General features: G+C 42.9%; 1 protein-coding gene across 1 annotated transcript in view; it reads right to left on the bottom strand.

Annotated features, from left to right (window-relative positions):
• The window catches only part of Scel (sciellin), a 94689-nt gene that overhangs the window by 42301 nt on the left and 39665 nt on the right, over positions 1-12723 (bottom strand). The window contains exons 10-14 of the mRNA XM_085828993.1: positions 12487-12546; positions 6989-7033; positions 5520-5579; positions 5169-5228; positions 2820-2876 (exon numbers count right to left, since the gene is read on the bottom strand). Of these exons, the coding sequence (XP_085685119.1) occupies positions 2820-2876; positions 5169-5228; positions 5520-5579; positions 6989-7033; positions 12487-12546 (282 nt within the window). The remainder of the gene's footprint in view (positions 1-2819; positions 2877-5168; positions 5229-5519; positions 5580-6988; positions 7034-12486; positions 12547-12723) is intronic.

Here is a 12723-nt window from a genome sequence, read left to right as displayed (position 1 = left end):
TCTAAGTGGATCAAGGAACTTCACATAAAACCAGAGACACTGAAACTTATAGAGGAGAAAGTGGGGAAAAGCCTTGAAGATATGGGCACAGGGGAAAAATTCCTGAATAGAACAGTAATGGCTTGTGCTGTAAGATCGAGAATTGACAAATGGGACCTCATGAAACTACAAAGCTTCTGCAAGGCTAAAGACACCATCAATAAGACAAAAAAACCACCAACAGATTGGGAAAGGATCTTCACCTATCCTAAATCAGACAAGGGACTAATATCCAATATATATAAAGAACTCAAGAAGGTGGACTCCAGAAAGTCAAATAACCCCATTAAAAAATGGGGCTCAGAACTGAACAAAGAATTCTCACCTGAGGAATACCGAATGGCAGAGAAGCACCTGAAAAAATGTTCAACATCCTTAATCATCAGGGAAATGCAAATCAAAACAACCCTGAGATTCCACCTCACACCAGTCAGAATGGCTAAGATCAAAAATTCAGGTGACAGCAGATGCTGGCGAGGATGTGGAGAAAGAGGAACACTTCTCCATTGTTGGTGGGATTGCAAGCTTGTACAACCACTCTGGAAATCAGTCTGGCGGTTCCTCAGAAAATTGGACATAGTACTACCGGAGGATCCAGCAATACCTCTCCTGGGCATATATCCAGAAGATGTCCCAACCGGTAAGAAGGACACATGCTCCACTATGTTCATAGCAGCCCTATTTATAATAGCCAGAAGCTGGAAAGAACCCAGATGTCCCTCAACAGAGGAATGGATACAGAAATTATGGTACATTTACACAATGGAGTACTACTCAGCTATTAAAAAGAATGAATTTATGAAATTCCTAGCCAAATGGATGGACCTGGAGGGCATCATCTTGAGTGAGGTAACACAATCACAAAGGAACTCACACAATATGTATTCACTGATAAGTGGATATTAGCCCAAAACTTAGGATACCCAAGACATAAGATACAATTTGCTAAACGCATGAAACTCAAGAAGAATGAAGACCAAAATGTGGACACTGTGCCCCTTCTTAGAATTGGGAAAAAAACACCCAGGGAAGGAGTTACAGAGACAAAGTTCGGAGCTGTGATGAAAGGATGGACCATTTAGAGACTGCCGTATCCAGGGATCCATCCCATAATCAGCTTCTAAACGCTGACACCATTGCATACACTAGCAAGATTTTGCTGAAAGGTCCCAGATATAGCTGTCTCTTGCGAGACTATGCAGGGGCCTAGCAAACACAGGAGTGGATGCTCACAGTCAGCTATTGGATGGATCACAGGGCTCCCAATGGAGAAGCTAGAGAAAGTACCCAAGGAGCTAAAGGGATCTGCAACCCTATAGTTGGAACAACATGATGAACTAACCAGTACCCCGGAGCTCTTGTCTCTAGCTGCATATGTATCGAAAGATGGCCTAGTCGGCCATCACTGGAAAGAGAGGCCCATTGGACTTGCAAACTTTATATGCCCCAATATAGGGGAATGCCAGGGCCAAAAGAATGGGAATGGGAGGGTAGGGAAGTGGGGGGCGCTATGGGGGACTTTTGGGATAGCATTGGAAATGTAATTGGGGAAAATATGTAATAAAAAAAACAGTGGAAAAAAAAAACTTACGCCAGTTAAATTACATGCAATATCTGTGATATCCTCTGAAAACCACTGTGTTGATTTGTTTTATATCAACTTGACATGAGCTAAGGTCACCTGTGAGGTGGGGAGCCTCAATTGAGAAAATGCCTCGAGATGATTAGACTGCAGGCAAGCCCGTGGGCCATCTTCCTGATTAGTGACTCATGGGAGGCCATTATGAGAGGTGCCATCCTTGGGTTTTATAGGAAAGCAGGCTGAGCAAGCCAGCGAGTAGCACCCCTACATGGCCTCAGCATCAGCTCCTGCCGCGAGATGCTTTCCTTGTTTGAGCTCCTGTCCTGACTTCCTTGGATAATGAACATTGCTGAGGAAGTGTGCGCTGAATAAGCCCTTTCTTTCCTCCCCGAGTTGCTTTAGCTATGAGTAAACCCAGCTGTGGAAGTGAGCAGGCGCCTGAGTGTGGCATTGGATATTTCTAGAATCAACTGACCAGAAAGACCGCCTTTCCTTTATTTACACTAGGACCTTGTTTATGTGATGTGTCTATGCGTTTGCGTCTATGTCACGTGTCCATGTGGGTACTTGTGCACAGTGTATGCATGTGAACCCCAGAGGTCAACATTAAGTTTCTTACTTCACGGCTCTCCGGCTTACCTTTGGGGACAAGGTTTCTCATTGAACCTGGAGGTCACAGATTCAGTCACAATGGCTGGTCAGCAAACTCCAAACATCCCATACACACTTCCCCTCCTGTCTCCCTCTCCTAAGTGCCAGGGCTTCAGATGTTCCACACTGACCAGGTTCTCACAAAGGTGGAGAGGATCTAAGCCTATATCCGTGTGCTTGCACGGCAGGCACACGTGTTAGTGACTGAGCCATCTGTCTCCCCACCCCATCTTCTCGATTTTTAACTTCATTAATTTCCAATGCAGTACTGGATTTGAACAAGTTTACATCCTGTCCCTCATTTTGCAATTCTCCCTTACATTTCTTGATTCTCACATTAATTATTTAATAAAACACACAATGAAAGATTTGGTGGCAGATATGCATGGCCATCCTTCAGAGATGGCACGGATTGTATTCCCTTTGACCCACCATCTCTGATGCAGCTAAAGAGTTCATCTGTGGCAGAAAATAAGAATAAAGCCCTGGGTTCTGGCGAGGCCTGAGAGGCAAGAGAAAGAATCCACCAATGAAGATGTCTACTTACCCTCTGTCGGGGTCAGCCCTTTGGTTGATTTTCTTAAGGCTCCCGAAGGCTTGACTTCTTTACAGCATTGGGATTGAGGGGAAAAAGCATTTGAGAGAAACTCAGTGGTATGATGAGAATCTCTTAGGAGAGCTGCAGATTTCTCACAGCAAGAATGAGATGCAGGGCCTAAAGCATTGGTAATTCTTAGAAATACCTAATTCAAGTGGCAACACCTTGATATCAACCACCCCACTCAGTTACAACTCAATCCGTTTAAAAGCAAACTCTCCCACCAGGCCGTAGCCTTTTCTTTTGGGAGGATAGATTAGACGGAGGACAAGTTTAATATGCCGATGAAGATTTTTGTCCTACTTAAGCATAAAATCTCAGTCATGCTAGGTAGAAATCAATTATTGATCAACACATTAAATGGGAATATTTTGAGGACTTGGAGACGTTGTGTCCCATAAAGGTTTCCTTAAAAGGACTAAGGCCACCTTGAAGAGTGGAAATAACCATAGTCGGACTGCAATGCCTTGTGCAAACTGATCACAGAGAGTGGATCTTTCATGTACCAGAAACTAGAGGTTGGCTACACCCATAATCCAAGCACCTGAGAAGATGAGGCAGGACGACTGTGTGTTTGAGACTTACCGGATGTAAATGACAAGACCCTCTCTTAGAAGAAAGAATTGAAAGCTAATCCCTAACACTACACAGCCAACCGAGTGCTGCACACTGGCGTTTCCATCTCTGATTGGTTTCACTATGATTAAAAATTATTGGCCGGGCGTGGTGGCGCACGCCTTTAATCCCAGCACTTGAGAGGCAGATGCAGAGGCAGGTGGATTTCTGAGTTCGAGGCCAGCCTGGTCTACAAAGTGAGTTCCAGGACAACCAGCAGGGCTATACAGAGAAACCCTGTCTCGAAAAAAAAATTATTGGTATATTAAGCTCGTTCACTATATCAGATGGGAGAATGGAATAAGGACAAGAAATGAGGACACTCTCCCTCCTATACCTCTCAGGTCACTTACTCAGGTGTCATTGTGCGACATTACAAGTCACTGCCCTTCCTCCTTCACAGTCCACACCATGACAGGTAAAGTAAGGCTCACCCCAATTTTTGTCTTTTCTAAATTCGTTTGGAGCTCTCTATGTTCCTTGTCTGGAATCTCACGTTCTCCTCTAAAACACAAGTCGACTCTGTAGAACTGCTTTCCACCCAAGTTCTCCATTTGGAGGAGGCAGTCACCTATAGTGAACCAGCCCGCCTGCGTGCCTCTCACTGGGAGAAGTTCCCATCATACAGACGATGCTGTGTGTTATACATCAGAAAACTGGGAATGTACCTGGCAGGGTTGCCTTGGAAAACCAGGGTACCATCCCATGTACACAGTGGCACAGACAAATGGTTTGTAAAAATAAACGTAACATCAGAAATAATTGTCATCTTATAAAAGAAAGTTTAATAAATCTAGCCACATACAAAGTAGGTGTCCAGTCTGGGGATGAATGATAGAAGTCTCATAAATCCTCTGTCACTCTTTACTGCTCGGAAATTTTATTTAATGAGACTGATGGGATTTTGATTTCTTTCAATATTTAAAAAAAATATCAGTAACAAAGAGCCAATTTTCTGGCTTGTCATCATCAGTCTAAAATTGTAAGTTCGTCTCTCAAAAGCTACTACTTTAGTTATTAATCATCAGTTTACCCACTACAAAAATTTTCAGCAGCTGGGCATTGTGGCACACACCTTTAATCCCAGTACCTGGGAGGCAGAGGCAGGCGAATTTCTGAGTTCGAGGCCAGCCTGGTCTACAGAGTGAGTTCCAGGACAGCCAAGGCTACACAGAAAAACCCTGTCTCGAAAAACCAAAAAAAAAAAAAAGAAAGAAAAGAAAATTCAGTGTCTTGCAACATTAAGATACCTATGCAAAGATCAACATATGAAACGTGACCAGGATTCCATCTAAGAAGTGACTTTTGTCATCTAAAGATGACAGGAATCAGCAGCTCCATTCCCAGAACCAACATGCCTTGTGGCCAATATGCTTGGTCCCTAAGCTTCCTATGGTACCAAGTTGGGTCTCTTTCATTTTCTGTCTATGAAAGTGTGTATAGAGGTCACCTAGGTTGGACACTTCTTATGGGATGAGGAAACGAGTCCCTGGAGGTTAAGCTAATTGACTAGGTCACTGACATCATGATGGTAGCAGAACCAATATTGAGCACCAGTCTTCCTTGAGACTTACCCAAAGCTTGTGCTACCAAACCCCCAACCCTGGCAGAGAAAGGGGCTTCCTGATGACAACAGAAGGCAATCAAATGACTCTAAGTGGTCTGCCTTGACCGGAATCTTACCCTTTGCCATCTCTGTCCATCTGTGTGTTCATATAGATCAGACTTTCAAGACTCTGGGCTCTGGAAACAAAAAAGAATTGCAATAAAAAACTGTGAGATTGTGTGGTATCTTGAAAGGTCAACTATAATAAACATTTTCTATGAATTGCTCATTTTCTCTCATTGAATGGAAGAGCAGATATCATTCCGGGCAATTATGTCTAAACCAAATGTGCAATGCCGAGAGCTCGCCCATCTGCTGGAGTGCTCGCCTGCCAGAGGCTGCGGCTCCCTTCCCAGCACCATCACCATCTGAAGGAGCAAGGCAGGCAGTCTGGAACACAGGCTGTCCAGAGCAACAGGCCCACTTACCTTTTGTCCAATTGCTGTGCCTTCAGGTTTGCTCGGAAGAGGCCATCGAGACCTTGGTTTCTTTAAAGATATGGATTTTTTAAAAATCTCATCAGTAATAATGACAGATGCTTAACTATAAAAAGCATACACCAGTTTTCATGTAAAGTAGAAGCTGCCTGGGAAAGATGAGCTAGAGTTCTGGAAACTCTATTCCACACGGGTGTTTTCCTGAACTTCAACTTAAATTACAGAAAGCCTGAGAGAAAATGAAGCCAAAGAGACAAGCTGGGGCTACCCAGGCCATGTTAAGACTGTCGATACGCTGTTTGGATGCACGACATGTTTCCTTTTTATTTTATTTTATTTTGTATTCTTTTTAAACAGTTTTGGTTTCATATATCTTTATGTGTTGGGGTGTTCTGTCTGCCAGCATGTCTGTGTATCATGTGCACCCCTTGGTAGCTGTAAATGTCAGTAGCCGTGATGTGGGTGCAGGTCCTTTGAAAGAACAGCAAGTGCTCTTAACAGGCCCTGTCTTCTTTCTTTATATTATTGAAACTAACATACAATCACACATCATTTTTCTTTTACTCTCTACAATCCCTCCCGTGTACACTTCTCCCAAAAAAACTGCATACTTCCTTTTAACATGAGTCAGTACTTCTTATAGAGCTATCTATGATGCAAGATTGTGATGTTTTGGGATCTCCTGAAAAGGCCCTGCAACACTGGCTTCATATCCACATGTAGATTTTCAGGTGATGCTGGGATGCTGTTGGGCAGACATTTTCTCTTGTTCCCCCCTGGTTGCTCCACTGCTTACGCCTTCTGAGGTCAGCCACATCCATTCACCCACACCCGCCTCTGTGACTCCTGATTTAAAAACTCCTGTCTGTAAAGATGATAAACCTGAAGAGCAGCAAATCTAGGTGACTTGCTATCTTCAAAACAGCATATGAGAACCATATCTCATAGCCTTAGAGCAAGGAAACCAGTGGTCACATCTTTTTTTGGTCCTTCCCTTTGGTATTTGCCAACCCTTTCTATCTCTGTCATTCATTTGTCTCTCCTAGAATGTTTTGTCTTGCAATTGCAAGTGTTTCAAAACAGGGGGATAATAATAACAAAGATATTAGTGGGTTCTGAAGTAACTAAACTCAAAATACTCTGCAATCAAATAAAAGTGTGTCTGTATATGTATATATGATACCAGAAACTGTGATTTGTGTTAAACATGTAACTACCTTAAATTTCATGGAACATGAAAATCAAAGACACTTAGATATTAGTACTTTCAGACTTTCATATCTGTTCGATTATTTCTGCTAGATTTTATCCAAGATTGGTGAGATATTAATAACTAGTCAGATACTTTGGTCCTCCTACTTGAAAATCAGAACGGTGTTTTTAATTCTGACAAGTTGATACAAGAAGTCACAATGTTCAACTTAATAACAAAGTGAGCAGCAGACCGTTTGAAACCTCACCTGTTCAAGCTTTTGTTCATTCTGATGAGATTATCCAATTCTTCACTTTGGGAAGAGAAAACAGAATCTAATATTAGTTATATACCATTCCCAGAGTCGACGTGCAGATTCACCTTAAAATAACTGCGAGTGCTCAGAAAGAGAACACATGCCTCACGTTAATTATCTGTGAAACTACTAATCCGTCAAGGTGCTCCTGACACCAGGCTGAGAAGCCTGTCCTGGCCCATCAGCCGAAGTCTCCCCTGTGTTTGGATCTCTTGCAGCACGTGGGGTTTTGTGTCTGCTTTGTGGGACTCCACTTTACTGTATATTATAATGATCACAATTGTCTTCCTGCTGCGTGTTAAGGTTCCTTCCCGTACATGCTACTGAAAATTCAGAACTGTACTCTACAATGCATCGCGCCGATCTTTAGCACATTGCCTTTAGGTAGCTGTTTAATATTCACTTTTAGCTGAATCAACAAGCACGGGTCCACTGGCTAATTGTAAATTCTATTCACACACAGTGTAGCTGCACGGAAAGTAACGATTTCTCCAAGTCTACTCAAAGATCATAGTAAGTTAAGTAAACTTGCAAGCCTGCTTCCATATTGGAGAACTGCAAAGCCCCTTTCTTCTCAGGAACGGCCTATTTAAGTTATGCTTATGGTTGGTGAATTCCTCTTAAGACCATGGGCTCAGCTTCCTCCCCAGGCATGAAGCCTGGGGTAGGGTGCTCCCTGAGAGCTTCCTCTATTGCTTCCTCCCATGTGCTCTCCACAGTATGCCTTCCCCCAGATTCTCTTCCTCCTTCCTTTCCTCTCTGTCTTCCTCATTCACTGGTTCCATCCATACATCTTGGCTCTCTCTCCTTGATGCTACAAGTCATATGTGTCTCCAGATTTCGTTAACGTTCTTCTTGAGTCATCTCTTGGGTTGACCAGGAGACCAGTATTTACATCCTCAAGTTTCTAAGGCTACAACATCTACCTTGCCATCTAAAAAACTCCACAGCTCATTGGTGACCTGAGTGAATTTCTGCAGCTCATGTTGATACAATTGCCCCATAGGTAAAATAATAAGAATAATAATGTTCATCTTTTAAAGGACCCAATAAGTTAATATACAGTTCTGAGCATAATGCATAAGAAGTCCTAAATGTTCACCTAATCTTAGCCATTATAATAAATAACACCTTGCCAATATTTTTCATGGAACACATGCTTGCTATATTTACCTTTTCAATTGAATTTATAAACAGCAAGGCACTGTCTCAGCTTCAGAGAGATATAGTGGATGAGCCTGTTTTGTGTGGTGAAGATGCCAGGTGAACCACTATTTCCCGAAGAACTGGCTAGGACAGCCCTCTCAGAAATCCTCCAATACATAGATGACTCATTTAAAGAAACATTATACGTTTAATGATAAAACTGAAAGTTGAGAATGAACACTGAAATGTTTTCATGACAGTTTCTGGCCCCGACTGAAGAGGAAGAAGAATAATGTTCTAACCTAATGGGGAAAAAAACCTTGTCTGGTGCTCAAACATGGTGTGCTATTACTGTGTCTTGCTTACAATGCTACCTGATATGCAGAGGCTGGCTGAAAATTTGTTTCCAGCCCAAGTGAAAGAGCAACTGTAAGAATCCTGTACATTCCAATCCCAGGCCTTTGCGACTTTCATGAGTCACATTGATGAGATTTTTCAGGAGTCAAGTTCCCTATTGTTTATCACAAGAAAATTAGCATAAACCACAAGAAAGATGCTCTGTGCTAAATGAAACACCAGAGAGGCAGTGTTCTGAAGAAAGAGCCTGAGCTTTCAAAATGTCTGTAAATTAATAAAAAGCTTTTGATATTAATTTTCACCATTGTCTTTGCAACAAGTTAAATGCCCTTCATCAGATAGCAATGGCTCTCTATTCCACAAAGAGCAGCTGGGAGAGTGAAGCTCTCTCTCTTGCCTTTGGCGTGCCCAGAAAACATTACTCTGAAAGCAGCAGTTCTCTCTGGTGCAGGCTTGTCTCCATGAGCAGTGTGCCTGTGGCTGGGGGTCAGGGGCAGGAAAGCCAGCCAGCTTCTGCTCTCCCTGTGTGGAGTGACTCACACCACAAGGTCATTGATCCTCAGTGTCACTCACATGGCTTGCCTTCACCATCCCAATCTCTAAAAGAAAACTTCTTCCCCTGTTATTAAAAACAAAGTCTTCACCTGGACATGGCCAAGCAAACCTGTGATCATAGATACTCAGAAAGTTATAGCTAAAAAGCATCACCAATTTACAACCTGCTTATGCTACAGAGTGAGTTCAAGTCATGACTGGGAAACTTAAAGAGACTCTGGTTTGAAACAAAAAATGGAAAAAGAAGCTGAGGAAATCTCCATGACTGACTGCTTTCTCATCGTGTGTACGGCCTAGGCTTAAGCCCCAGTACTGAAGAGTATACTTCAAAGTAAATTCATAATATCAGAAATACAGGATCTTAAGAATTGACAAATGGGACCTCATAAAATTGCGAAGCTTCTGTAAGGCAAAAGACACTGTCAATAAGACAAAAAGGCCACCAATAGATTGGGAAAGAATTTTCACCAATCTGATAGGGGACTAATATCCAATATATACAAAGAGCTCAAGAACCTGAACTCCAGAAATTCAAATAACCCCATTAAAAAATGGGGTTCAGAGCTAAACAAAGAATTCTCAACTGAGGAATACTGACTGGCTGAGAAGCACCTGAAAAAATGTTCAACATCCTTAATCATCAGGGAAATGCAAATCAAAACAACCTTGAGATTCCACCTCACACCAGTCAGAATGGCTAAGATCAAAAATTCAGGTGACAGCAGATGCTGGTGAGGATGTGGAGAAAGAGGAACACTCCTCCATTGCTGGTGGGATTGCAGGCTTGTACAACCACTCTGGAAATCAGTCTGGAGGTTCCTCAGAAGATTGGACATAGTACTACTAGAAGATCCAACAATACCTCTCCTGGGCATATACCCAGAAGATGTTCCAACTGGTAATAAGGACACATGCTCCACTATGTTCATAGCAGCCTTATTCATAATAGCCAAAAGCTGGAAAGAACTCAGATGTTCCTCAACAGAGAAATGGATACAGAAAATGTGGTACATTCACACAATGGAGTACTACTCAGCTATTAAAAACAATGGATTTAAGAAATTCTTTGGCAAATGGATGTATCTGGAGGATATCATCCTTAGTGAGGTAACCCAATCACAAAAGAAGTCACTAGATAAGCACTCACTGATAAGTGGATATTAGCCTAGAAACTTAGAATACCCAAGATACAATTTGCAAAACACAAGAAAATCAAGAAGAGGAAATACCAATGGGTGGATACTTCATCCCTCCTTACAATAGGGAACAAAATACCCATGGAAGAAGTTACAGAGACAAAGTTTGGAGCTAAGAAGAAAGAATGGACTATCCAGAGACTACCCCACCTGGGGATCCATCCCATAATCAGCCACCAAACCCAGACACTATTGCATATGCCAGCAAGAATTTGATGAAGGGACCCTGATATAGCTGTCTCGTGAGGCTATGCCAGTGCCTGGCAAATACAGAAGTGGATGCTCACAGTCATCTATAGGATGGAACACAGGGCCCCCAATGGAGGAGCTAGAGAAAGTACCCAAGGAGCTGAAGGGGTCTGCAACCCTATAGGTGGAACAGCAATATGAACTAACCAGTACCCCCAGAGCTCATATCTCTAGCTGTATATGTAGCAGAAGATGGCCTAGTCGGCCATCACTGGAAAGAGAGGCCCATTGGTCTTGCAAACTTTATGTGCCCCAGTACAAGGGAATGCCAGGGCCAAGAAGTGGGAGTGAGTGGGTAGGGGAGCAGGGTGTGGGGAGGGTATAGGAAACTTTCAGGATAGCATTTGAAATATAATTAAAGAAAATATCTAATAAAATAAAATTTTAAAAGAATAATGAAAAAAAAAGAAATACAGGCTCTCAAATGGAAGAAAAATCAGACTTGACACACGTAGATCCTATCTAGTCTTCTGCTAAGTCAAAGTGCCTATTAACTGCACAGAAAACGGAGTTGTTTTCCTGTCTGGTTAAGTCATGGTATTTGGTGAGAGAGGGTCTCACCCTGTACTCCAAGCTGGCCTTCTTTCTGAGCCTCCTAAATGTTGGCATTGAAGGTATGTGCGGCTTGCAGCTTGCGGCTTGTCCAGCCTTTTTTATTTTTTGTTTGTTTGTTTGTTTTGGTTTTTAGTGAGATGAACGCCAGTAAATTCTTCTCGTTGTTTAATTACGTTAAACAGGGGAAAGCTTCTCGTGTTTGGGATTAAAACAATGAAATATTTGTATCCAGGATCTTGACACATTACTCCTTTGGACAAAGATTTATATTAGTGTGTGAGTATTCTCTGGTGACTAAGACAAAATATCTTCCCTGCTGCTGGTGATGATGAAAGGGATGAGGATGAGGTTAAAGAGATGATGGCATGTTTATACGGATAACAAAAGCAAGTGTGGCTAGGCATTATGCAGTAGAGAGAGCTGGGCTTTTGTCACTGAGGCAGGAAGAGTGGCACTCACTGGATCACACAAGGAAGACTTCACAGGGTAGGGGGTTTGTGATGACCTGGATCTTGAAAAACAATAGGATTTGGATAGATGGATGTAGTGGCACCAAGACTGGTAAAGATCACTGTGTGAAAGGGGCAGAAACAAGCGGGTCAAGAAACTGTAGAAAGAAAGAGGTCCGTGCTGGTGTGGAATATGGGATAAATAAGTGGGTGAAGTCAGAAATGATTCTGGAACCAAATTGTCCTTGGTCTAGGTTAGCAAACAGTCATATGCAACTATAGCATGTATTTACACGTGGGAGCCGTGGCAGGTATTTATAGGAAGCTTTGTGGCATCCATTGGCATAAATGGGCAGAAGAACGAGAGGCTAAAGGAGTGTAAGTGAATGAGAAGAATAGGCATGCTGGTCTCTTATCCCGGACTCAGTGAGGCCGTGAACCGGCATAAGCCTTGTATGTACAAGAGACACTGTAGACTTTTAGGTTATACACACCTATACGACATGGAGGGGGGAAGGGGTGGAAGAACCAAGAATGATTTTAGAAGGTCGAGCCTACAGGTGTGGAAGGTCAGAAGCAGAAAATAGCTCATCTGTGAAGAAAGGTGAACGTGGTCCCAGGATATTTGAAATGGGGATGCAAAGGGCAAAAATCACTGGATAACTAGGCTAAGGATGAGAACGCAGAACTGGAGGTGTGGCTGGGATCTGAGGTCACAAGGATGAGTAGACTCAGAGGAGGATGAAGATGGCCATCCATCCATGTCAGTACCAGCCACTCTGTGTGGGTACTTACAGAGACACTGGGACGCTTTCCTTCTTAGTCATATACAACAAACAGCACTGGGTATTGGCTCACATTTAGAAATAACAGAGGCACTGACTAGCTTTAGATCACAAAGAACAGGGCGGGGGGGATCAGGCCTGGAACTCTCAAACCTCACCCCTTGTCAGTTTTCTGAAGTGCAGCCGCCACCCTGATGATGTCATCGAGATCCTCAGTCCTTCGGTGAACAGAAAGAGAAGCAGGTCAGTGGGTGAAGCTCCATTGCCAGGCTAAGCTTCCTAGAATTTCTGATGAAGGACAGGAGAGTCTATGGCACACACAGGCATGAGCATCCTCCATCACCACTGAGGTCTCCATGCATGGTACACACAGACACTGGAATCCTTCATCACCA

The sequence above is a fragment of the Mus caroli genome, unplaced genomic scaffold (genome assembly GCF_978045245.1).
Source record: "Mus caroli unplaced genomic scaffold, Mus_caroli_1 scaffold_12, whole genome shotgun sequence".
Taxonomy (NCBI): Eukaryota; Metazoa; Chordata; class Mammalia; order Rodentia; family Muridae; genus Mus; species Mus caroli.
Note: the sequence above shows the minus strand (reverse complement) of the source record. Positions and strands in the feature narration are given on the sequence as shown.